Source organism: Cydia amplana, chromosome 4, assembly GCF_948474715.1.
Source record: "Cydia amplana chromosome 4, ilCydAmpl1.1, whole genome shotgun sequence".
NCBI lineage: Eukaryota > Metazoa > Arthropoda > Insecta > Lepidoptera > Tortricidae > Cydia > Cydia amplana.
This window is the reverse complement of record NC_086072.1, coordinates 1,533,292-1,556,443: the sequence shown is the minus strand read 5'-3', so window position 1 is coordinate 1,556,443 and position 23,152 is coordinate 1,533,292. Positions and strand designations below refer to the sequence as shown.

At 37.3% G+C, this 23,152-nt stretch overlaps 2 protein-coding genes across 5 annotated transcripts in view; one reads left to right on the top strand and one right to left on the bottom strand.

Annotated features, from left to right (window-relative positions):
• Positions 1-4,586: 4,586 nt before the first annotated feature.
• LOC134647480 (deoxyribodipyrimidine photo-lyase-like) lies at positions 4,587-18,616 on the top strand. The gene is made up of 7 exons (XM_063501832.1): positions 4,587-5,015; positions 5,584-5,786; positions 6,852-7,010; positions 7,480-7,678; positions 8,985-9,177; positions 13,322-13,563; positions 18,468-18,616. The coding sequence occupies exons 1-7, from the start codon at positions 4,652-4,654 to the stop codon at positions 18,614-18,616; spliced, it is 1,509 nt and encodes a 502-aa protein (XP_063357902.1). The 5' UTR covers positions 4,587-4,651.
• A 4,235-nt stretch (positions 18,617-22,851) lies between these two features.
• LOC134663096 (PRL-1 phosphatase) overlaps positions 22,852-23,152 on the bottom strand; it is a 45,431-nt gene continuing 45,130 nt past the window's right edge. For all 4 annotated transcript variants that reach the window (XM_063519426.1, XM_063519425.1, XM_063519429.1 and 1 more), the window contains exon 6: positions 22,852-23,000. In XM_063519426.1, coding sequence (XP_063375496.1) covers positions 22,892-23,000 — 109 coding nt within the window. In that variant the 3' untranslated portion in view covers positions 22,852-22,891. The remainder of the gene's footprint in view (positions 23,001-23,152) is intronic.

The following is a 23,152-nucleotide window of genomic DNA, read 5'->3' as shown; positions in this document are numbered from 1 at the left end:
TTACATTTTTCTGTCGTTTATGTATCGCAACGGTTTTTTCTTTAAATGGAGATTGTACTTTAATATACATTTAATAGTTAGTATAAATACTTATATATGATAGGAAACGCGATCTTGTTGCGAATTTGAGCTATCAGATCGCCTTTTACACGATAATACTGCACAAGTCACCATTTTTTAAGAGAAACGTCTCGCGACACGGACCGATGCAAAATGGCGGTGAAGCGACTTCAAGTAGTTTTATATAACGTGTTTGAACAGTTGACCAATGTACTTTGCCGGAGGGGGTCGCCCGTATATCACATCTCCATAGGCTATATACTCAAAGTTTTGGTGAGTAAAAAAGTGCCTACATGTGGACGCTAAATGAGATAAACACCAAACTTTCAACCTTTCAACCTTGTTGCCCAACACCATTTTTTTCTAATCAATTTGTCAAGATATTATAAGTTAATTGTAAAAAAAAGTTACTTAATCATTTCTTACAGGCGGTAAATGCTTAACCCTTAAATTGGCAAGACATAAAAGTTACAAATAATGTAGTTTTCACTGATAAAAGCGACTAGACGTAGTCCAAGCTGCCCTGGAAAAATAGAAAAAAAAAACCAGGTTTTTCAGATTTCCAGAAAACCTATGTACCACACGTGTCACAGTGCCAACTAACCAGTGAAATGCCCTGTCTGGTGAATGTGTCTTGTGTGTACCGTTGCCAAGAGCTTAGTAAAACAACAAATTAAAGAAAAATGCACTTTATTACTATGAAATGTTTATAAAAAAAGAAGTGTATTAATACTCTACTTTTGGTGAAAAAGGCGAAAGCAATTCCTATTGTTTTTGTCGCCAACGACGGAACAGAGACGCATTTTACATTTGATGCAATACACAAACGTCCTGCCCTCCTTACAGTACCTACAACGCGACCTTGTTGTTCCATTTTCAAGAAAATGACCTGCATTGTCGTAGCGGTTACTCTGTCGGTCTTTCTATTACGGCCTTGTGTATTAATTGTTTGTCTGGTAAGCTTCTTCCACTTTCATCAATAACTGCCCTTCCTGCTCTGCACAAACTATCATACAGGTCAACATGCATAAAGGTGTAGGAACCAAAGCCAAGATTTTGTGCGCTCGTGTAAGTTTTAAGCACTGTCGACAAAGAAACACAACAATACTGTAATTCATGCTCAAAAATAAACAAAAATTCACAAAACCATGCAATTAATAAACAAAAGTAGGGGAAACTGGGGAGGGTTGATCACCCCTTTTGTTTTTGGCATACATTTTCTTAACTATTTGTAGTATTGAAAAACTTTATAGACCATACGATTCAGAATTTATCTCTTCATTAATAGTTTGAATTAGAACAGATTTGTGCAATAAATTAGACCATTATTTAATGAAAACCCATACTGTTGACTTTTACCATGTGTCCCCTATGTAAGGGAGACTTGTTTACCCCTGGTCGGGAGCCTTGATCCTAGGGGGATCAAGTGACCCTGGTTCTTGGGACACATGGTAAACAGATTTTTACCATGTCTCCCCGTACCAGATTCGCATTGATTATATAACTCGGATCGCTATTAGCAATGCATCTATAATTTGTAAAATACACAGCAAACATATATATATTGCATCTTCCATGCTTTGAAGTTGTATTTCCGGTAATCAGATGTCTAAGCCGAAGGGATCAAGTCTTCCAGATTTGGGGACACTTGGTAAAAAGATTTTAAGCGGCAATGTCATATTTCGAGAGTAGTATCTACATTAATTTATTCACTTTATCTACAGAAAATTAATATATGATGATATCAAACACAAATTAATCCATAATCTTATACTTTTAAAAAACAATGTAATCGTATTATCCATAAAACAACATAAAATAGGTAATCAATTTTTGAACCAAAAAAAAGTTAAAATAAAACAAAAATCTAAGTTATTAACATAAAATTTCTTGTAACAAGCTAAATTTTTTAAAGTTATTATGAAGGTATTTTTAGCGTCAGATACCTACAGCAATTTTAATTTTTTTACCCATCTCTGGTCGTTATTTTTTACTATATTAAATAAGTTTAGAAATTTACTGCTCACGTTCGAGGGCGGTGTTTGAGCTGCATAATCCTAAAATCCTTTCTATGGACCGTCGGTTCTATAGTACATAAGGTCGGAAAGCCATTGAAATAGCATTTCATCCATAAAACAAATATCGCCGGTTGAAAACCAAATATCGTTATAAGTGTTGTTTGTCGACCGAGTAACATCCCCTGTGTGCAAAACGTTTAACTTGATAAACAAGACCAAGTGCGGGTAGTTCGTAAAATGTTGATGTCAACTTTAGTTAGTCTGTTCAAAGGCCACGGGGATAATTCCGTTTTCGGAGTTCGGAGTCGGTTGTATAATTAAAAACTGAATTACACGCCATTAAATCCCGTTTTAATAAACAATAATGAGTCAAAAACCTTGAAAGTTTAAATCAGTGTTTCTCTGGTCGTAATTTTGCGGCATGATTTACTAAAAAAAATAAAATATTTATGATAGCTCTATGAATCATTTTGTAAGTAAATTTATTACAATCGCTTTGGGGGTGACATGATCCCGGAAACATATCTCCCCTGAAGAAAAAGACAAAGTCTCCCCATACATAGTAAGATTATAAAACGTGCCGTACTCGAAACGTGTGTTCGCGTATATCAATGTAATCCAAGTTAATCATCACTTCAATAAACAACAAATAAAATAAGCACACTCACTAACATCATGTCCATCTCATATTATAAAATAAATCCAGTTAAAGCTTACCGATAATTGAATATAGTACGCAGAAAATTTTTCACCATCCGCCATTTTTGAACCACTGACTTTTCCGATACAGTGCCATGACAGAACGTGAAGTTAGGAACGAATGAATGAGTGTTAACAGTGCAAAAAAATGTATCTCGTTTGGTTTGATTAAAAATGAAGTTTACCAAGTGTCCCCTAGGGATCGACCCTCCCCACCCTCACCTATATTTCGGACAAGTTGGCGATGGAACTCGTAGTACCCGTTGTCTTTGACTCATGTAATTGGTAACGGTACTCCTGTGGTACATACAAATGTTTCGTTTGCCTGACTTTTAAATTAGTAAGGAAACAAGTGATCGTGTAACTATTCGTATAGATTAATATTTCTAAATGAATTTCCACACATGTCAAGTAAAATCAGCACACCAAAAACTTCAAAAAGTTAGTATAACTTACTGAAGGTGCCGGCAAGTGTTTCCTTTGCGAACTAATTTGGACACTGACAGTTATATCTCACTGTTACTCGTGTTATTTATTTTTTCTACTATAAACTATAACTTAATTGACGATTTGCCAGTAAAAATTGTACAAACAAACCTTTTTAATCAAGTTCAGTATTTTTTCAAAGTCAACGTGCCACGTGATTAACGTTGCCAATTTAAGGGTTAAGTCATATTTCAAATAAAAGAATAAAAATAATTCATAAATTCAACTTTATTGGTTCCTTTATAAAGGAAAAAAAAATACAATTTAAATTACTATAGAATTCATGCAATTATACACATAAGGTGTAACCTAATAGAAATTTGATTTAAAAAATATACCTACACTAGCTGTTGCCCGCGACTTCGTACGCGTGGATTTGTATATTGGTGGTTATAAATTCTACATTAGCTTAGAACATTATGCAGCAAAAGATAGCAGTAGGAACGGTTAATCATTTGTTAATTATTATACAACGCATGAGATTTGTCTTTCACAACCTGGCTACGAAGTTTCAAGCCCCTAACTGAATAAAATTGTTCTCGATATAATCTCTCTCAACCCCCAGAAGATTTTCAAGTCCACTATTTAATAAAATCTACTACCTAACTACCTATACCCTCCTCCGACAATGCGTCTCAGTTTGGTTATATCCTCCAAGCCTTTTTAGGGTTCCGTAGCCAAATGGCAAAAAACGGAACCCTTATAGATTCGTCATGTCTGTCTGTCTGTCCGTCCGTATGTCACAGTCACTTTTCTCCGAAACTATAAGAACTATACTGTTGAAACTTGGTAAGTAGATGTATTCTGTGAACCGCATTAAGATTTTCACACAAAAATAGAAAAAAAACAATAAATTTTTGGGGTTCCCCATACTGAAACTCAAAATTTTTTTTTTCATCAAACCCATACGTGTGGGGTATCTATGGATAGGTCTTCAAAAATGATATTGAGGTTTCTAATATCATTTTTTTCTAAACTGAATAGTTTGCGCGAGAGACACTTCCAAAGTGGTAAAATGTGTGTCTCCCCCCCCCCCCCCTGTAACTTCTAAAATAACAGAATGATAAAACTAAAAAAAATATATGATGTACATTACCATGTAAACTTCCACCGAAAATTGGTTTGAACGAGATCTAGTAAGTAGTTTTTTTTTAATACGTCATAAATCGCCTAAATACGGAACCCTTCATGGGCGAGTCCGACTCGCACTTGGCCGCTTTTTTTCATTTGCTTTCCAGTGTTTTTTTTTTACAATGGCAATACATTTGACGTCTGTCACCAAATCAAATCGGCTGGAAATGAAATGGCGCGTTGTGGTTGTAATTGTAAACAAATTTGCTAAAAGCTCGCCTCGGTTTTACTTTTTGAGGAATTTTAATATTTTAAAAATGGCATCAGCAGCAAAAAAGCCTAAACTTTCTCAGCCTTCAATATCTGGCTCAGAATCTAAAACCTCAATTGATGATTTTATGAAAAGTCTGCAATCCAAACGCGATGAGACCGCTAAGTCGGTTTTGGAGTATAAATTCAACAAAAAGCGTCTTAGGATTATATCTCAGGAGCAGACGGTGCCTGATGACTGCGAGGGCATCGTGTACTGGATGTCTAGAGACAGTAGAGTGGAGGACAACTGGGCTTTTCTGTTTGCACAGAAGCTTGCGTTGAAGAACGAAGTACCGCTCCACGTGTGTTTTTGTTTGATTGCGAAGTACTTGGACGCGTCTGTGAGGCAGTTTGACTTTCTTATCAAAGGTAAATAGATTTTATTTATAGCTGTGTACGTTTGTATGAAAGTGGGTAGTAATGAAAGCTATTTAAGTTAAAAAACACAGCATATTTTTACAGTGTCAAAAACAACATGGTCTTTACATCAACCAGTTGACTGACGATCCGTAAACTTTATTGCAAAGACATATAAGTGGCCAGCTGTTAGTAGCCTAATGTTTTTATTATATTCAACAGTTCATCTACCCATTTATACATTATATAATAATTATATATGTTTTGCCGATGTTGTTTTACGTAATTAGCTACCTTACAAGTTGGGATTTATTGTGTGAAATGTTCAATAATGAATTGTTGTAAATCTATTCAAAATACCATTTACTATTCATTGCCAACCAGCCAAACAAGACATCGACTCCAACCACAAAAATTTCGTCATATAAAGCTGTAGTACCATGATCCGGACTATCGGGTTGTTCGTCCTGGGAATGAAATCATTTTTTTATAAAATACTCAATAGTTGGGTTTCCGGCACTCAATGTGTTAAATTGAAATAAAATAATACGACATATTATTGTCCCAAATATAATTTCAGGCTTAAAAACAGTAGCAGCTCAATGCAAGGAGCTGGACATATCCTTCCACCTGCTAGAAGGAGATGGCGGGGATGTCCTACCGCAATGGGTGATAGACCACAAGATTGGGGCAGTGGTGTGCGACTTCAACCCGCTGAGGACGCCCATGGGGTGGCTGGAGAAAGCTAAGAAGGGGTTGAAGAAAGATGTGCCTTTGATTCAGGTATTATTTGAATGTTCATTTGTCCCTTAACACATTCATTGCCACCCAGCCAACTAAGACATCCGCGCCAGGCCACAACAATTTCTTCATATTAAGGTGTAGTACAGTCCTGTAATAATATGTTACAAAACGAAGGCTGCAAAAATATCTGACGCAATCTTATCTGTAGAGCCATAAGAGCGTGTCACATATTTTTGCGGCCTTCGAAGAGTAACAGTAACATATTATTGCAGGTGACTGTACCACGATCCCGACTATCGGGTCGTCCGGCCTGGGAAAGAAATCATAAAATACCTGATAGTCGGGTTTTTGGCACTGAATGTGTTAAAATCCTTGCTGCGGAAATTAGTGTAACTCATAATTAAGCACACTGTGCACGTCTTTGGACCCCACTCCACCACTCCCATTAGGTCTCACTTAATCCTAGGACATAAATTATAAAAATTGCGGCAACATACTTCTCTTCAACTTTATTAGGTGCACCTTATGAAATTATGAATATTTACACACATAGTTGTTAATGTGATAGCAAATTGTACTATAGTTCGTTTTTTTTTTAGCATTAGAAAGAACTTGAAAGAAGATAAGCGATTTTGACATGCTTTTAATTGAAAAACACTTTTTAAAAATCAATAACTATTACTTATGAAAGCAGAAGACTATAAAAGATCGTATTAGATTCATAATTGTTACATATTTACCGTAACTTATTTTTAAAACGTGTTTTTCAATTAAAAGACACATCAAAATTGTGTACCAAATTTCTAATGCTAAAAAAAACGAAGTATATTATCATATTTGAGAGTATTTTATCATATTTCTTCACATGCTGACAATTTGTGCAAAATAAAAGTAATTATTAGGCAATTCATTAACTCTTTCAATTCCACCCCCTTTGCACTCTCTTCAGGGATGATTTCCGACATAACTATCCTATGTCCTTCCCGAGGACTCAAACTATCTCTATGCCGAATTTCAACTAAATCAGTTCAGCAGTTTAAGCGTGAAGAGGTAACACACAGACAGACACACTTTCGCATTTATAATATTAGAATGGGATACCAGGTGGACGCTCACAACATAGTCCCGTGCTGGGTGGCCTCGGACAAGCAGGAGTACTCTGCGCGGACCATCCGGAACAAGATCAACTCCAAGCTGGATGAGTATTTGACACAGTTCCCGCCGGTCATCAAGCACCCTTACAAGAGCAAATTTAAACCTGAGGTGATTATAATATTTTATAAACATTTTAAGAACAAAACTTCCTTGAGACATTAAAATGGTGCACTCACGTATTTTAAGTTGAAAATTATATAAATTTATTATTTATTATTTTTTTATTTAGTACAACTGATACATAGGTTCCTGATATGTTAACAATGACTTAGAATTTTTTGATTCCTGGATTCCAGATTAGTTAGTACATTAGCCAATAGAACTGCGTTTTTAAGGTTATCATCTGGCATATAATATTACCTAGCGACCCGCCCCGGCTTAGCACGGGTTAACAAATTATACATAAACCTTCCTCTTGAATCACTCTATCTATCTAAAAAAACCGCTGCGTAGTTTTAAAGATCTAAGTATACATTTGGACAGACAGACAGCGGGAAGCGACTTAGTTTTATACTATGTAGTGATACACATATTGCATTTAGACTTATTAAAAAGATATTTTGCCTTATTTTTTCAGCCGATAGACTGGGAGCAAGCCATAGAGTCCCGCGAAGCCGACAAGTCCGTAGGTCCCGTGGACTGGGCCACTCCGGGGTACCAGGCCGCGGTCGAAATGTTGAGGAGCTTTCTCGACAAGCGGCTCCCGATATTCGCGACGAAGCGGAACGACCCCACTCTAGATGCACTTAGCAACCTGTCACCTTGGTTCCACTTCGGTCAGTAGTATCAGTACTTATGTTAATCTAATACCTTTAAACGAGCAATTCTTGTTTATTTATTTATTTATATATATATATATATATTTCGGGATCTCGGAAACGGCTCTAACGATTTTGATGAAATTTGCTATACGGGGGTTTTCGGGGGCGAAAAATCGATCTAGCTAGGTCTTATCTCTGGGAAAAGGCGCATTTTCGAGTTTTCATATGTTTTCCGAGCGAAGCTCGGTCACCCAGATATTAAAGAACAATTTTTGGAGGGCTCACATTATGAATAGGGAATATTACGCGAAACTGCGTAGGGGGCGCCACTTCCACAATCCATCACAATCTGAGGGTCTACCGCAAACGAGAAAGTCGAAATTTTGTTATCTAACCTCTTTATCACTCTTGCATATTCGAGCGATAAAGTGGCAGATAGCCGAGTTTCGATCTTCGCGTTTCCCGGTAGGCTATATTAATATTGCCATTTTAACTTTTCTGCCGGATTTAACAGACATGTTTAATTATTTGCATTCAGTTTATAATTTATCATTGGTGTCCACTAGTAGACAGTACTCTTTTCCTTTCCATTTTTAGGAAATACTTATCTATTACCTTGCTGTACATTTTGCTACATTTGTCACCCTCTTCACTTTCTCCTCTCATCTACTCAAAGGTTAACTGGAAGAGATCCCTTAAAGGGATAAGTTCGCCTTTGTACTTCTTACTAATTGTATGTTATTTTTAATGTGTCTTTTTGTACAATAAAGAGTTTACTACACTACTATTTAACCTTTTAACCGCCATATAATTTTTCATCGAGCGCGCTCGTGTCGCTGGCGGTACGAAGTTACATGAAGTCTTGCCTTTTTAGGGTTCCGTACCCAAAGGGTAAAAACGGGACCCTATTACTAAGACTCCGCTGTCCGTCCGTCCGTCCGTCCGTCTGTCACCAGGCTGTATCTCACGAACCGTGATAGCTAGACAGTTGAAATGTTCACAGATGATGTATTTCTGTTGCCGCTATAACAACAAATACTAAAAACAGAATAAAATAAAGATTTAAGTGGGGCTGCCATACAACAAACGTGATTTTTGACCGAAGTTAAGCAACGTCGGGCGGGGTCAGTACTTGGATGGGTGACCGTTTTTTTTGCTTGTTTTGCTCTATTTTTTGTTGATGGTGCGGAACCCTTCGTGCGCGAGTCCGACTCGCACTTGGCCGGTTTTTTATCAGACCGCGGAAAAATGAGCCCGATTTTGTATGTCTTATATATCAGTCTACGGCGGTTAAAAGGTTAATAATAATATCCAATTTCAGGTCAGATATCCGTCCAAAGAGTGGCCGTCTGCGTCCAAGAGTACAAGAGGAAATATACGGAGAGTGTAAACGCGTTCTTAGAAGAGGCTATTGTGCGGCGCGAGCTGGCGGACAACTTCTGCTTCTATAACGAACACTACGACAGTGTGAAGGGCGCGCATAGTTGGGCGGCTAAGACTTTAGACGATCACAGGTAAACTATACATATCACACTACATACCTCACAAAAGAGTGGCCCACTGCGTCCAAGAGTACAAGAAGAAATACACGGAGAGCGTAAAGCTTTGGATTCCTCCGAAAACGGTGCCGTCATATAGCGGCCGCAAAAGACGGCCGTCTTTACGGTGGCGACATGTGGAAAGTACCACGGCGTCATAACACACCGTCATCCACCAAGGTCAAAGCGGCAAATTTGAAAAATGTAGGCGCGATGGGATAACGTCCCATAGAAAATTTGAATTTCGCGCCTTTTCCTACTGACAAGATTTGCTCGATCATCTATAATTTACTTGGAGGATGAAATATCATCAGAAGAGGAAAATAATCGTAGTACGGAATCATTTATTCAAATCTCGTGTCATTTATTCAAAATGGCGTCACCGCTATCTAATAAAACGTTCACGAAACTATCGACACCGTCATGACGGCCGTCATCTTACGTTACGTCGACAACCAACGTAACGTAACGCCGTCTAGGAAACCGCGCCATCTTGTTTACATAGACAACGTTCTAGTGACGTCAGTCAACGCTATATAGCGGCCGTAATATGACGGCACCGTTTTCGGAGGAATCCAAAGCTTAAACGCGTTCTTAGAAGAGGCTATTGTGCGGCGCGAGCTGGCGGACAACTTCTGCTTCTATAACGAACACTACGACAGTGTGAAGGGCGCGCATAGTTGGGCGGCTAAGACGATCACAGGTAAACTATACATATCACACTACCATAGAGAAATACAAGGTGTCCCAAGAAGTAGTGGTATACTGAAGCTGGGATGTTTTATTTTTTTAAGCGCCCTTGAAGTTGTGAACATACTGGATAACTTTATCTTTCTTGGCATTAAATTTTTTTTAAATTCCATTCAAAGATCTAACGATAGTAAATGTTACCATACTGAATTGGCCTATCTATCAGCTTAGCACACAAAAAAAATCAAGCATCTACCGCAATAATTCACGTCACCATAAATAAAAATCTCATTGTACTCGGCGATAGGTGAAAAATTAAAAAAAATCATAACTCCGAAAATACGAAAAATCGCGGAACATACATGGGGGTGATTCAGATAGCCCTCTAGGTCCTCTACCTCCCAGCTTCAGTATATCACTACTTCTTGGGACACCCTGTATAGTAAGACAAGAGTGCTCACTCCATACTCATACTCATAATCTTTATTGCATATCACATTGTATCTTAACCTATTGCATAGAATCGTGTACAACATGACACCCTGTAGGGCAAACAGTTTATTCAAGAGGAGATTGAGTTTTTTATACAAGATTATATACTTAAATGTTATTTATTGTATAGGGGTACTTTTTTAATTGCAATTATTGGTTGTGAAAAAATTCATTTAATGTATAATAAGCAATACATCAGTTCGGTACCAAAAAGACTATTAATTTCAGTGTCTACATCTAGCATCGAGTAGCGGAACTATCAGTACTGCTACTTGACAATACCTAGATGTAGCAGTACTGATAGTTCCGCTACTCGATGCTAGATGTAGACACTGAAATTAATAGTCTTTTTGGTACCAAAACTGATGTATGGAGTGAGCAATCTATGTATTTTTCGCTATGACACTACATACCTTATAAAAGTTACGTATATAAAACGAAGCCCCCCGCCGCGTCTACTGTTTGTGTGTATGTATGTTCGCGATAAAGTCGAAAACTACTGAACGGATTTTCATGCGGTATTCACCTATCAATAGAGTGATTCTTGAAGGTTTAGGTGTATAATTTGTTAAGGTTTTGTGTATAAAAAAAACCCGTGCGAAGCCGGGGCGGGTCGCGAGTTGTTTTATAAGGTGTATAGTTCGTTTTTTTAGCATTAGAAATAAGGTAAACAATCTTGATGTGTCTTTTAATTGAAAAACACATATTAAAAATAAGTTACGGTAAATATGTAACAATTATGAATCTAATACGATCTTTTATAGTCTTCTGCTTTCATAAGCAGGGCCGGATTAACCCTAAGTCAGAGTAGGCAACTGCCTATGGGCCCCGCCTCGGCTAGGGGGCCCCGCCTCGGCTAGGGGGGCCCGGCGGCCCCGCGCGTGCCAAAAAAAATGTGTTTCATATGGCCAAAATTCATAAATATTTTTTTATGGTACCTACTTATACCTAATGTCCAATATCAGTTTCTCAGGCACACAATCATGAAATGATTATGTAAATTATGTTATTTTATAGCTTTTAAAGTCTGTAAATCGAGCTCGAATTTCAGGCTCCCGAGGGCCTAAATCCTCATTAATGAAACTTCGGCCCTCCGAGTAACTCTTGTATGACACATATATTATTGTTGAGTAACATTTGACGATTGGTTCGTATCAGAGCGCTGCTTTCTTACAGCTCGACCTTCGGCGTCGCTTTTTAACAAATATAAACATTGATTTCAGAAGCTTAGCCTTTTGCCTCGCATGAAAGCTCACCTCGCTGGTTATAAGTATGCTGCGGGCTTGTCAAGGACGTGGAGATTGCTGAGCTCGACCTTCAACCTCACTTTTTTACCTCAATTTTTGATTCGTCTACCAAATCTCTTCTTCAGCTTAGCCTTTGGCCTCGCTGCGCCAAGCTCGGCCTGCGGTCTCGCTTTTTAATACAATTGACATTGGTTGGCGTCTGTGATCTAGCTGAGCTTATCCTGAAGCACGGCTTTGACCTCGCATGAAAGCTCGCCTCACTGGGTAACTTCGGATTTTTAGGCTTTTTTAACACGCTTTCACAATTTTTTCACAAAAAATTTCGCGTTCGCTGCGCTCGCGGTTTTTATTACTTTTTCCGATTTACCCTGTACTTACATGCTAGTTTGACTGGTTAATGAATAATCATTTAAACACATGTAAAATATTTATTATTAGGTTAATTTTAATCATGTGGCTCATATGGTCGGACAATCGCTGTTCAGCCTCGCAAAATATTTAACTACCTACTTATTGAGAAAAAAAGAGCTCTCCCTACACTGGACGCAAGGAGGAATCGGCAAAAACTAATATAAAAAACCTTTATGTCCACGCAAGAGCGAAAAAGACATCGTTCGGCATGTTCGGATCGGCTCAACTGACACCTGAAGGTTGAAATTAAAACCGCAAACTTACTTGCCTGTACTGAACAACTGAACTTATGTATGCAGAATTAACTGTAAGGGGGCCCCGAGCATTGCACTGCCTAGGGGCCCCGACATGCTTAATCCGGCCCTGTTCATAAGTAATAGTTATTGATTTTTAAGTGTTTTTCAATTAAAAGACATGTCAAAATCGCTTACCTTCTTTCAAGTTCTTTCTAATACTAAAAAAAAAACGAACTATAGTGACTATACAACAATTTTCCCTTTTTATATGATAAAATATATTTATTTGATGGGTTAAGAAGATTTATATGGATGCATGGCCAAGAGTCTCCAAGGGTAAAGTTATCTAACCTCGTGAGGTCTGGTGATGTCAACTTATTCAGACAAATTTTAACTTTAGCACTATATGTATAGAGTCCAAATCCAAACTCCATCACTACATAGTATAAAACAAAGTCACTTCCCGCTGTCTGTCTGTCTGTATGTATGTATGCTTAGATCTTTAAAACTACGCAACGGATTTGGATGCTGTTTTTTTAATAGATAGAGTGATTCTAGAGGAAGGTTTATGTATAATTTGTTAACCCGTGCGAAGCCGGGGCGGGTCGCTAATACATAATATTATACAGTGTGTAAATCCAATACGGGCGAATATTTAAACGGTGGTTAGCATAGGACCTAAAAAGTATATTGAGATAGATTTTACATAGAAATGCATTGAAAATTATAACCATACAAAATAATTCGGCCCGCAATGTAATACACCACACACGTTACGGGATACGAGCTTTTTAAAGTAACTGTCAACGCTTGTTGGCAGTTACTATGAAAAGCTCGTATCTCGTAATGTCATTATCATCTTGTTTCTTAATGTTTACAGTACATTGCTGCTCGGTACATGTGGAAAAAATTAATCACGGGGTCATAATTAAGTGTAACTTAAAAAAACATCTTAATTAATGATAAGACGGGTAAATTCTATATCTGGTTTAATGTATTGCCCGTATTTGACTTACACACTGTATTTCCACTTGTATGTTACAGAAAAGACAAGAGATCCCACATCTACACACTTGAAGAACTATCCGAGGCCAAAACCCATGACGATCTCTGGAACTCCGCGCAAATACAACTAACCAAAGAAGGCAAAATGCACGGCTTCTTACGGATGTACTGGGCTAAGAAGATTCTAGAATGGACGCCCAGCCCTGAAGACGCGCTGAAGTATGCGATATACTTGAACGACCATTATAGCATCGACGGGAGGGATCCTAATGGATATGTTGGTGAGTTTAAGAGGCAACAGGAGTGGTCATTTCTCCATACAAACGTACTCGACTGTTTCCTCCGTGGGTTTTGAAGCTAGAGCAATGATTTTTTCAACACAAATTAATATTGTCAATATCTGTGTCGGACCGTTTTGCTTTTTTTTATATTTTTGGTTTTTAAGGCGCTAGAGCCCTTCAAAAATGGCCTAATTGACTATGCCGCAATGAGAGGCGCGGTATTCAAAACTGATATCAATTAGCCAAAAAATCAAAACGGTCCGACACAGATAATTTTATAATCATTTAGATTTCCAAATTTGGTTACGATTGGTTAAGTTTTGGAGGAGGAAACAGTCGAGTACAAAACCTCGATTTTTGAGATTTTTACGCAGGATTTTTCGCCTTGTCCTTATCGCACTAGTTTTAGGAGCCGCTTCCGTTAGCGAGACGGGTGTATTTACCTAAAATATTTAAATCACAGCTCCTGTTTCGTCTTAAGCTCGTCACAAGCGGAGCGATAATATACCGGCCGATATCGACAGATATCTTAGACTCTTAGAGTATCGCTAAGCACCACACACGCCAACGATACCAAAATATATACCGCTCTCTGTCTAGCACCTACTTTGTGAGAGAGACGAAATATACCGAGCGATTTATCGCAAGGCATCATGTTGTCAGATGCCAAAAAAAAATTACAGCTTCGTGTGTGGACTCTGTCAAATAGTACGTAAAAGATATCGGCAGATGCCGTATCTTACGGTATCTGACGATATATTATCGCTCTGTCTGTTATGAGACTTATGAGTTTTAGATGTATTATAATTATTTTGAACTATTTTTTAAGCGCTTTATTGGTAGGTAACACACAAGTAGGCCTAGCCCATGACTGGCGCGACAGTATCTCGCGGCGAGTTAGTAGTAGTGTAATAAATCACTTTATTGTACAAAAAAAGGTTCACATGAAAACTATGATAATAAAACCGGCCAAGTGCGAGTCGGACTCGCGCACGGAGGGTTCCGCACCATCAGCAAAAAATAGAGCAAAACAAGCAAAAAAAACGGTCACCCATCCAAGTACTGACCCCGCCCGACGTTGCTTAACTTCGGTCAAAAATCACATTTGTTGTATGGGAGCCCCACTTAAATCTTTATTTTATTCTGTTTTTAGTATTTGTTGTTATAGTGGCAACAGAAATACATCATCCGTGAAAATTTCAACTGTCTAGCTATCACGGTTCATGAGATACAGCCTGGTGACAGACGGTCGGACAGCGGAGTCTTAGTAATAGGGTCCCGCTTTTACCCTTTGGGTACGGAACCCTAAAAAGAGGAACGGGTAGTCTATCTGGCCGCTGCGACATACTGTCTCGCCAATCATGTGCTAGTATTAGTACACAAACAACAAAATAATTCAAAAACTTGAAATTTTTTGCCCCTAAGGGGGGGGAAAAGGGGGGTGGAAATTTGTATGGGAAATCAATAACCGCTGAACCGATTTAGTTGAAATTTGGTATGTAGATAGTTTTTGTAATGGGGAATGGCATTGAATAGTTTTCAACCCCAAAATCACCCCGTAAGGGTGAAAAGGGGGTGGAAAAGGCGTTAGGGGAAAAGGAGGGTTGAAGTTTGTATGGGGAATCAGTAAAAAGCAGATTGTATAAAAGATGCCCCGAGGTACGTATTTCAGGATTTTTAATAGTACCTTAAATCACACGCGCAACCCTTTAAATTAGGGGATGGAAGCAATTTACAAAAATAAGTGACATCCCACCAAAAACATTTTCATGTAAAATGTTGCCAAGACGAAACCATAAGGCTCGCACTGACAAAAAGTTATCAGATCTCTTGTAGAGCCAAGCTTCTAACTCTACAAGCCCTTCACAAATTCTACACCTTAGTCAAAATATGTGGCTTGGCCGTTTCGTTACTCCAAGAACTATTGTATTATAAAAAATAATGAATAGTGAATACATTTTTCACCTTACGTCCATGTGACAATAGCGAAACGGTCAAGCCACATATTTTGACTAAGGTGTAGAATTTGTGAAGGGCTTGTAGAGTTAGAAGCTTGGCTCTACAAGAGATCTGATAACTTTTTGTCAGTGCGAGCCTTATGGTTTCGTCTTGGCAACATTTTACATGAAAATGTTTTTGGTGGGATGATATATTTCCATGGCGTACATTGAATCCTGAATGAAGCGATGGATTCTACTCCTAAACATAATGAGGGATTCAAGTGTTAACTAACGCCCAAGACGAAATAATTTTGATACCGTAAGCGCTGGTGGCCTAGCGGTTAGAGCGTGCGACTTGCAATCCGGAGGTCGCGGGTTCGAACCCCGGTTCGTACCAATGAGTTTTTCGGAACTTATGTACGAAATATCATTTGATATTTGGGGCATTTCATATGAAGCGGACAGGAAAAAAAAAGTGAGGTTCCCGAATTTGTTTATATTTGGTTTAGTTCTTCTTCTGGTAGGTATAAAACCGGACGCCAAATATTTTTTATATATGACGTTTATTTTAAAAATTATGAGCTTTTCAAAAATTACCGTAATTGAAATTCCGATTTTTTTAAACTCGAATATCGAATAATTAAAACATATAACTTATTATTAAACCAAGCGTTTTGTATAGAATTTTTAAAGATCTTTTCAGCGAAGAAATCAATTTTGAAAAATAAATAAAAAATAATGGTTAAAACCGGAAGTAAACTTTTCGAAACCATTTTTCGAAAACTTTGACCAGTTTTTTTTAATTTTTTTTTATCTCAAAATATAGCCCTAAGTATGTACAAAATACACTAGAAGTTGCAGAATGGGATCTCCATTGGTTAAGACAATAGGTCAATAAATGTACATACATGTCGCCCTGAGTGCGACGTACCGTACTGGTATACATACATATAGCAGCTGTTTAGCTTATAAGAACATGTATTCAGTAAGACTGCTGGTAAATTCTAATCATAACATAATGAAATAAGAAATAAGAAAGTCAACAATTCTAACCAGTTTATTTCATAATTTTTATTATTTTACAATAAGAATCTATGCTAGAGCTCGTTCTTTTTACAAGAAGACAGTCAGTTTTTGGAATAAACGCATAAAACTTTTTTGTTCCTGGAATCGTGACTGCGGAATCAAACCTGGCCTGCAAAAATATCCTCTGACGTTGAATATCGTCTTTAGAGCAATAGTAGATTGCCGTTTGCTTCAAAGATGATTTTGCCCAGTCATACAATCGCATTGGTGAAATTATTGATCTACTTGGAGGTAACTGCAAACTTGCACGCCTCGCCAAACGTTTCAGGTTCCCTCCGAGATGTTGCGTGAATATGTGCCTCTGCATTCGTATTAAAATCATCCTTGTAATGAATAAGATTAACAAAGTTAAACCTATTTTTAAAATGTTGTGAGGTACCATCGGTTATGTATGTGATTTTAGATGCAAATATTTCTTTTTCTGAAAGGTGCTTGTGCAGTAATATTTGGTAAGCATAATAGGTAGCTGTGTCATGTTTTAAGTCATCGGAAATCATGACAATGCTGCCGTGTTTTATTTCAGTGCCATCTCTATAGTAATAAACCGAAGTTAGGAGTGTAGCTTGGTCGTTATTCCAATGAAACGATTGGGCAGAATCTTGGACTACGAAACTGTAATTTTCTGCAAAATCACACTGTACGATGATTTCCCTTCATCGATAGTCTCTTTCAGCTCTTAAGTAATAAAAATTATAAAAAAACTGGTTAGAATTGTTGACTTTCTTATTTCATTATGTTATGATTAGAATTTACCAGCAGTCTTACTGAATACATGTTCTAATAAGCTAAACAGCTGCTATATGTTTGTATACCAGTACGGTACGTCGCACTCAGGGCGACATGTATGTACATTTATTGACCTATTGTCTTAACCAATGGAGATCCCATTCTGCAACTTCTAGTGTATTTTGTACATACTTAGGGTTATATTTTGAGATAAAAATAAATAAAAAAAAACTGGTCAAAGTTTTCGAAAAATGGTTACGAAAAGTTTACTTCCGGTTTTAACCATTATTTTTTATTTATTTTTCAAAATTGATTTCTTCGCTGAAAAGATCTTTAAAAATTCTATACAAAACGCTTGGTTTAATAATAAGTTATATGTTTTAATTATTCGATATTCGAGTTTAAAAAAATCGGAATTTCAATTACGGTAATTTTTGAAAAGCTCATAATTTTTAAAATAAACGTCATATATAAAAAATATTTGGCGTCCGGTTTTATACCTACTAGAAGAAGAACTAAACCAAATATAAACAAATTCGGGAACCTCACTTTTTTTTTCCTGTCCGCTTCATATGAAATGCCCCATTTACCAGTCGCTTTTCGGTGAAGGAAAACATCGTGAGGAAACCGGACTAATCCCAATACGGGCCTAGTTTACCCTCTGGGTTGGAAGGTCAGATGGCAGTCGCTTTCGTAAAAACTAGTGCCCACGCCAATTACTGGGATTAGTTGCCAAGCGGACCCCAGGCTCCCATGAGCCGCGGCAAAATGCCGGGACAACGCGAGGAAGATGAAGAAGACCGTGTGACACATACTGCTTTTCACATCAACTATGAGGAAAAAAAAATAGTGTTGACACAATCTGATGCTTAAACAGATTATTTAAACTAAAAAAATAATGTGCAGAAAATGTAAAAATAGTATGCTAGAACAGAAAAGTGCCACTTTGATCCCTCCTAGCAGGGAGGAAAAGTGCCACTTTGATCCCTCCTAGCAGGGAAGAAAAAGCTCTTTTCTGAATAGGAGGTGTGAAAATAATTTTTTCAGTTAAAAACTGAAACCCTGCGCGTCGTGCTAAGAACCTCTTAGAGTTAGAACTTATAACATGTATAACAACAAATGCAAAACCTTATTTCATCTATGTGGTTGCAGGTTGTATGTGGTCGATCTGCGGCACGCACGACCAGGGCTGGGCCGAGCGCGCCGTGTTCGGCAAGATCCGGTACATGAACTACGAAGGCTGCAAGCGGAAGTTCAATGTACACGCCTTTGTGGCCAGGTATGGTGGGAAGGTCTCGTAAGTATGTACTGTATTCTGATATTTAATACTTAAGAACCTACTTTTTTTGTTTAGGTAATAAGACTTATATTGTGTACTACTTATAGTTTATAATTAAGTGAATAATTAATAAATAGTTAATATTGTCCTTCGCTGCCTGAAACACAGGGAATCCTAGTTCAGGCATTTGTAAATCACTTGTCTTTATAAATTCTTAGTCTTTAAGAGCAACCACTGTACTATACTTTTCTCAATAAATTATTTGTATTTGTATTTGTATGTACCTAAGTAGGCACAGTCAGGCGTGGCTCATTCCGCGATTTCGTCGCGTCGCTACAAGTATAGTTTGTAGCTTTCTAATAGACCCCGAAGGCTAATCCTATTGTCTATTGTTCAGTAAAACCGCACGTGCTACTTACCTGCAAAAAAGGGTCCTAATTATTCTATTTGGCACCTGAGCGCGGGCTAGTCCGACGCTCAAAAAACCAGTGTAGGTGCGCTCTCCGATAACGCGCCTTTGTTACGCATCTCGATGACACATTTTAGACTGGTTCTGTAGCGTTCGACTCGCCGGCACTCAGTAACCGAAGTACCGATTTTTTTATGCAGGTGGTTTTCGCACGTGGCACGAGCGGTTTTACTTAACAATAGACAATAGGATTAGCCTTCGGGGTCTATTAGAAAGCTACAAACTATACATGCGGCCCACACCCATTTTGGTGTCTAGCCATAGTAGTTGCCGCGCACCGCTACGGAACGGACGCCTGCTCGCGCTTGCGCCACTTAGCGGCCGTATCTGTCGTAATAGACGCGTTTTGTTAGAGAGTGAATCTTCTGTACATAGTACTATGTACTATTATTTATTCTGTGGCACAGTTTCACCAGGACTGTTGTTATAAACACATGTACTTTTTCGTTAAAGTCGTCATGGGTGTCGTTTTATAGGTTTTCAGGGATGAAGTATTTCTGTATTGAAACCGGAAATTTACTGTATCTGCCTTTGTGGCGAGATATGGGGGAAGTTACTAAAAACATTTGCTTTTTCGTAATAATCGACATGTCACAAGGGTGTCGTTTTATAGGTTTTCAGGCGTGAAGTATTTCTGTATTGAAACTGGAAATTTACTGTATCTGCCTTCGTAGCGAGGTATGGTGGGATGGTTCATAAGTAAATGCCAAATATTTGTCTATGGCGTCGAAATCTCCACTAAAAAGTAACACCAGAGAATTGAATACACTTACTACTCTTTGGCGCAGGTCACCAGAGGTATTTCGTGTAAACCTCCATATACGATTAACTTAACGAGCACCACCTATACCATTTTTTTGAATCCACTAACTCCTAGCATTTTATACGTCTCGAGGATTAGTTTTATCTATAAGAAAATGAAATGGGGTTGGCAACTGTCAAAGGTTTGCATAGTTGGCGCCATCATAGCTTGCCGCGTTTTCTATGAGATTTGCCTTAAAGGGCTGGCATCCAGGGCATTAAAAAAACAAAAAATTGACACAATTCTAGGGATTGACAGGGCAAGCTATGCTGGCGCCATCTGTTAAATACTTCGACCGGCCAACCCCATTGGATTATTGATATCAGAAGACTGTATGAGGTGTTTGCTGTAGTTGCGTTCAATCACATTATTTTTTAAGTAATTATTTGGGGCATTATCTATGAAAAGGGACCTTATTGTCGATGGCGCTTACGCCGCACAGTGTCGCGCGGCATTGTATTTATATCGGAGCATCGTTAATAATGGCGTAACCGCCATCGACAATAAGGTCCCTTTTCATAGATGACGTCACATTTTAAAGAATCGTTTCATCCAAGGTATTCGTGCACGAACGGAATAAGGTTAGGATTGTGATTTAAAATGTAGATAGGTAGATTTTTAATTGATTTTAAGTAAGAGTCGAATCTAATCATAATCACGTTTTTTTTTATTTTTTTTCATGTAAGTGTTTAAGTAAGACTAGCATGTTATGTTAAAATAGTACTTACTATTTGTCAAGAGTTGTCTATACTCTAATCATGGTAAAAACTATAAATGTGAGTTAATATAATAATATTTAAGACCAACGAAGGATCAATATCGTTAGTGACAAATTTTTATTTGTAAAATACCTAATTAATAAGTTTACTACATATTTGTAAAATAGTTATTAAACCTGAACAATTCAATTAAAATTTAGATGAAGCACAAGTATTTCTCAGCGATCTGTTTTTCTGTTATTAATTAAGTTTTTATTAATTTTAGGTATTTATTACATGTACGTAATTGAATAACATAAGTTACATACAGAAGTCTGTACGTTACTTAATTTAGTATTGTTTTTTAAGGTTAAATAGCAATAGTTGCTTTCATGATATCAAAAGTACAAACTAACGTGTACCTGAGTCTAATAGTACTTACATTTCATGCTCCGATCAATAAAGTATTGTTTTACATTTTCAATAATGCCTTTTCTTTATTTTCGTACAATTATTTTACTCTCGCAGCACATAATGCTAGCCCCGCTTTATTGTAGTGTCATTCAATAGAACTTGCTAACTATGTAAACAAAAGTTACTAGTAAATTGACATTCAGTGTCAATTTTAGTATGGCGGTTTGTTTACATAGTTAGCAAGTTCTATTGAATGACACTTTAGGAGTTATAGCGAAGTTCTATTGCTAATGATACACCAGTGGGAAGACACTCCTGACTTCGGGCAAACTCGGCTCCGTTCGGCTCAGCGTTGCTAGAGTCTGGCTAATGAAAGTTGAGCCTGAGATAACGCGGGAATTGCAATAAAAACCGCACCTGGCAATAAAATTACTATGAAATTAAATGACAGCTTGAAACTGACAGCTTATTTGATAGGAAAAAAAGTTGCCATATAAAAAGTTTTAAATACATCTCAGGCTCAACTTTCATTAGCCAGACTCTACGAGCAATTATTAGGACCGCGTGCACGACCACGGATAAGATAATGACTTGAATTTTGACAACCCTAAATAGCCGAAAGGGATAGTGCCGTAAGTTAGAAAGGGATATCATGATTAGACCCTGAATCGCTGTCAATCTTCGGTTTTGTAAGTGTACTTTCTGTACGGTAGTACTACTAATTCCGTGGTTACACCTGGATAGTGTCAACACTGAGTATTTTAAATTGTTTAAATAAAAAAGTACCTACCTTTCACGCTTGGGTATTTCATTTTCATTACAGATTTTCAAAAGGGAAAGTATTGAATGAATTCTTATATCAGTAGAAATGAAAAATTAACCATTTTTTCTTATATTTTTATTTAAGAATGCCGACTGTACTGTAGTTACATGATCCATACATTTCAATAATCTTCATAAAATTAGAAATAGAAAAATAATATCAAACTGCATATTTCATTGAATTTTCGTGTCAAGTCGTCAAACCGGATCTTTCTGTATTTCATATAGTTAATTGATTATTTGCTAACTGGATTGCTATGCCCAGGTTTCAATTAACATTTAAAGTACAATCGTATATCAATACAAAAAGCACACAATTTATAACAAATTGCTTGTCAAAGATATCAATTTTCTAGTGAAACACAAAAAAACCATCAAGATTTTTCTATATTATGTCTCATATTTATTATAAATCATAAAGTGTCTACAAATATAATAAGTAAAAAATATCATGAAGTCACCACAATTACGGAAAATCAGGAATAAACATGTCACCGACTGTTTTTTATTTTATTTTATTATGGTTATTGAATTTTATTATGATCTGAAAGTATATATCCGAGTAGGATTGCTCACTGAACACAAATCGTGGCTCTTCTAACATATTATTCCACTAATACACAGTACGAGGGACCTTTTGGACATACAAACATCTTATATAAGGCTCCCATTAAATTTCATAGAAAACTCGAGATTTAACAGCGGAGATTATAACTCTAATTTAACCTTTTGAGCGATCCATTTTTTTTAAACAAGTTGCCCATGCAAGAATTAATTTTATTCCGGAAATGTTTCAGGATAAATTCAAACAAAGTAAAATATAGAATGCTCCAAGATGACTGCTGTTATAAATGTCACAAGTTTGGCCATAATATTTTTACAATTTTGATGTTTAATTTCAGAATAATTCCTCATTATTTTGACCAAATCTACCCACAAAGTGAGTACATTTTACAATTTTAAGTAGCTTCAAGCATTCAAAAGGTTAAACATAGTCATAACCTCAAAAAAAGGAAATAAAGTGTTCAAAAATGTTAGTGTAGTAATCGCATGTGTGTGTGTGTGTGTGTGGACACAGAGCTGGATCAGCTGTTACTGCACACAGCACGAGTTCTTGTGACCGTTTTTCTTGAGGCGGGACTTGGGCCGGTACTTCTCCAGGTACGACAGCTGCTTGGAGTTGATGGCGCCGCGGCGTTGGCTATAGGACAACAGTATTCGGTTAATAATAGCATTATCTATCCTTACTACTTAATATATATGCTTAATTTGTATGGTATTGGTACCCTGGTACTGATATGCAACTAAAAATGAATCGAGCCAATTTTCACCTTTTAAGGGTTTGGTTGGAGT

What these genes read in the sequence shown, in the direction of transcription:
- LOC134647480 (XM_063501832.1), top strand. Translation starts at nt 4,652, where the DNA reads ATGGCATCAGCAGCAAAAAAGCCTAAACTTTCTCAGCCTTCAATATCT. An exon ending in GTTTGACTTTCTTATCAAAG is followed by an intron (nt 5,016 to 5,583) that starts GTAAATAGATTT and finishes ATATAATTTCAG; the next exon opens with GCTTAAAAACAGTAGCAGCT. An exon ending in GGATCCTAATGGATATGTTG is followed by an intron (nt 13,564 to 18,467) that starts GTGAGTTTAAGA and finishes ATGTGGTTGCAG; the next exon opens with GTTGTATGTGGTCGATCTGC.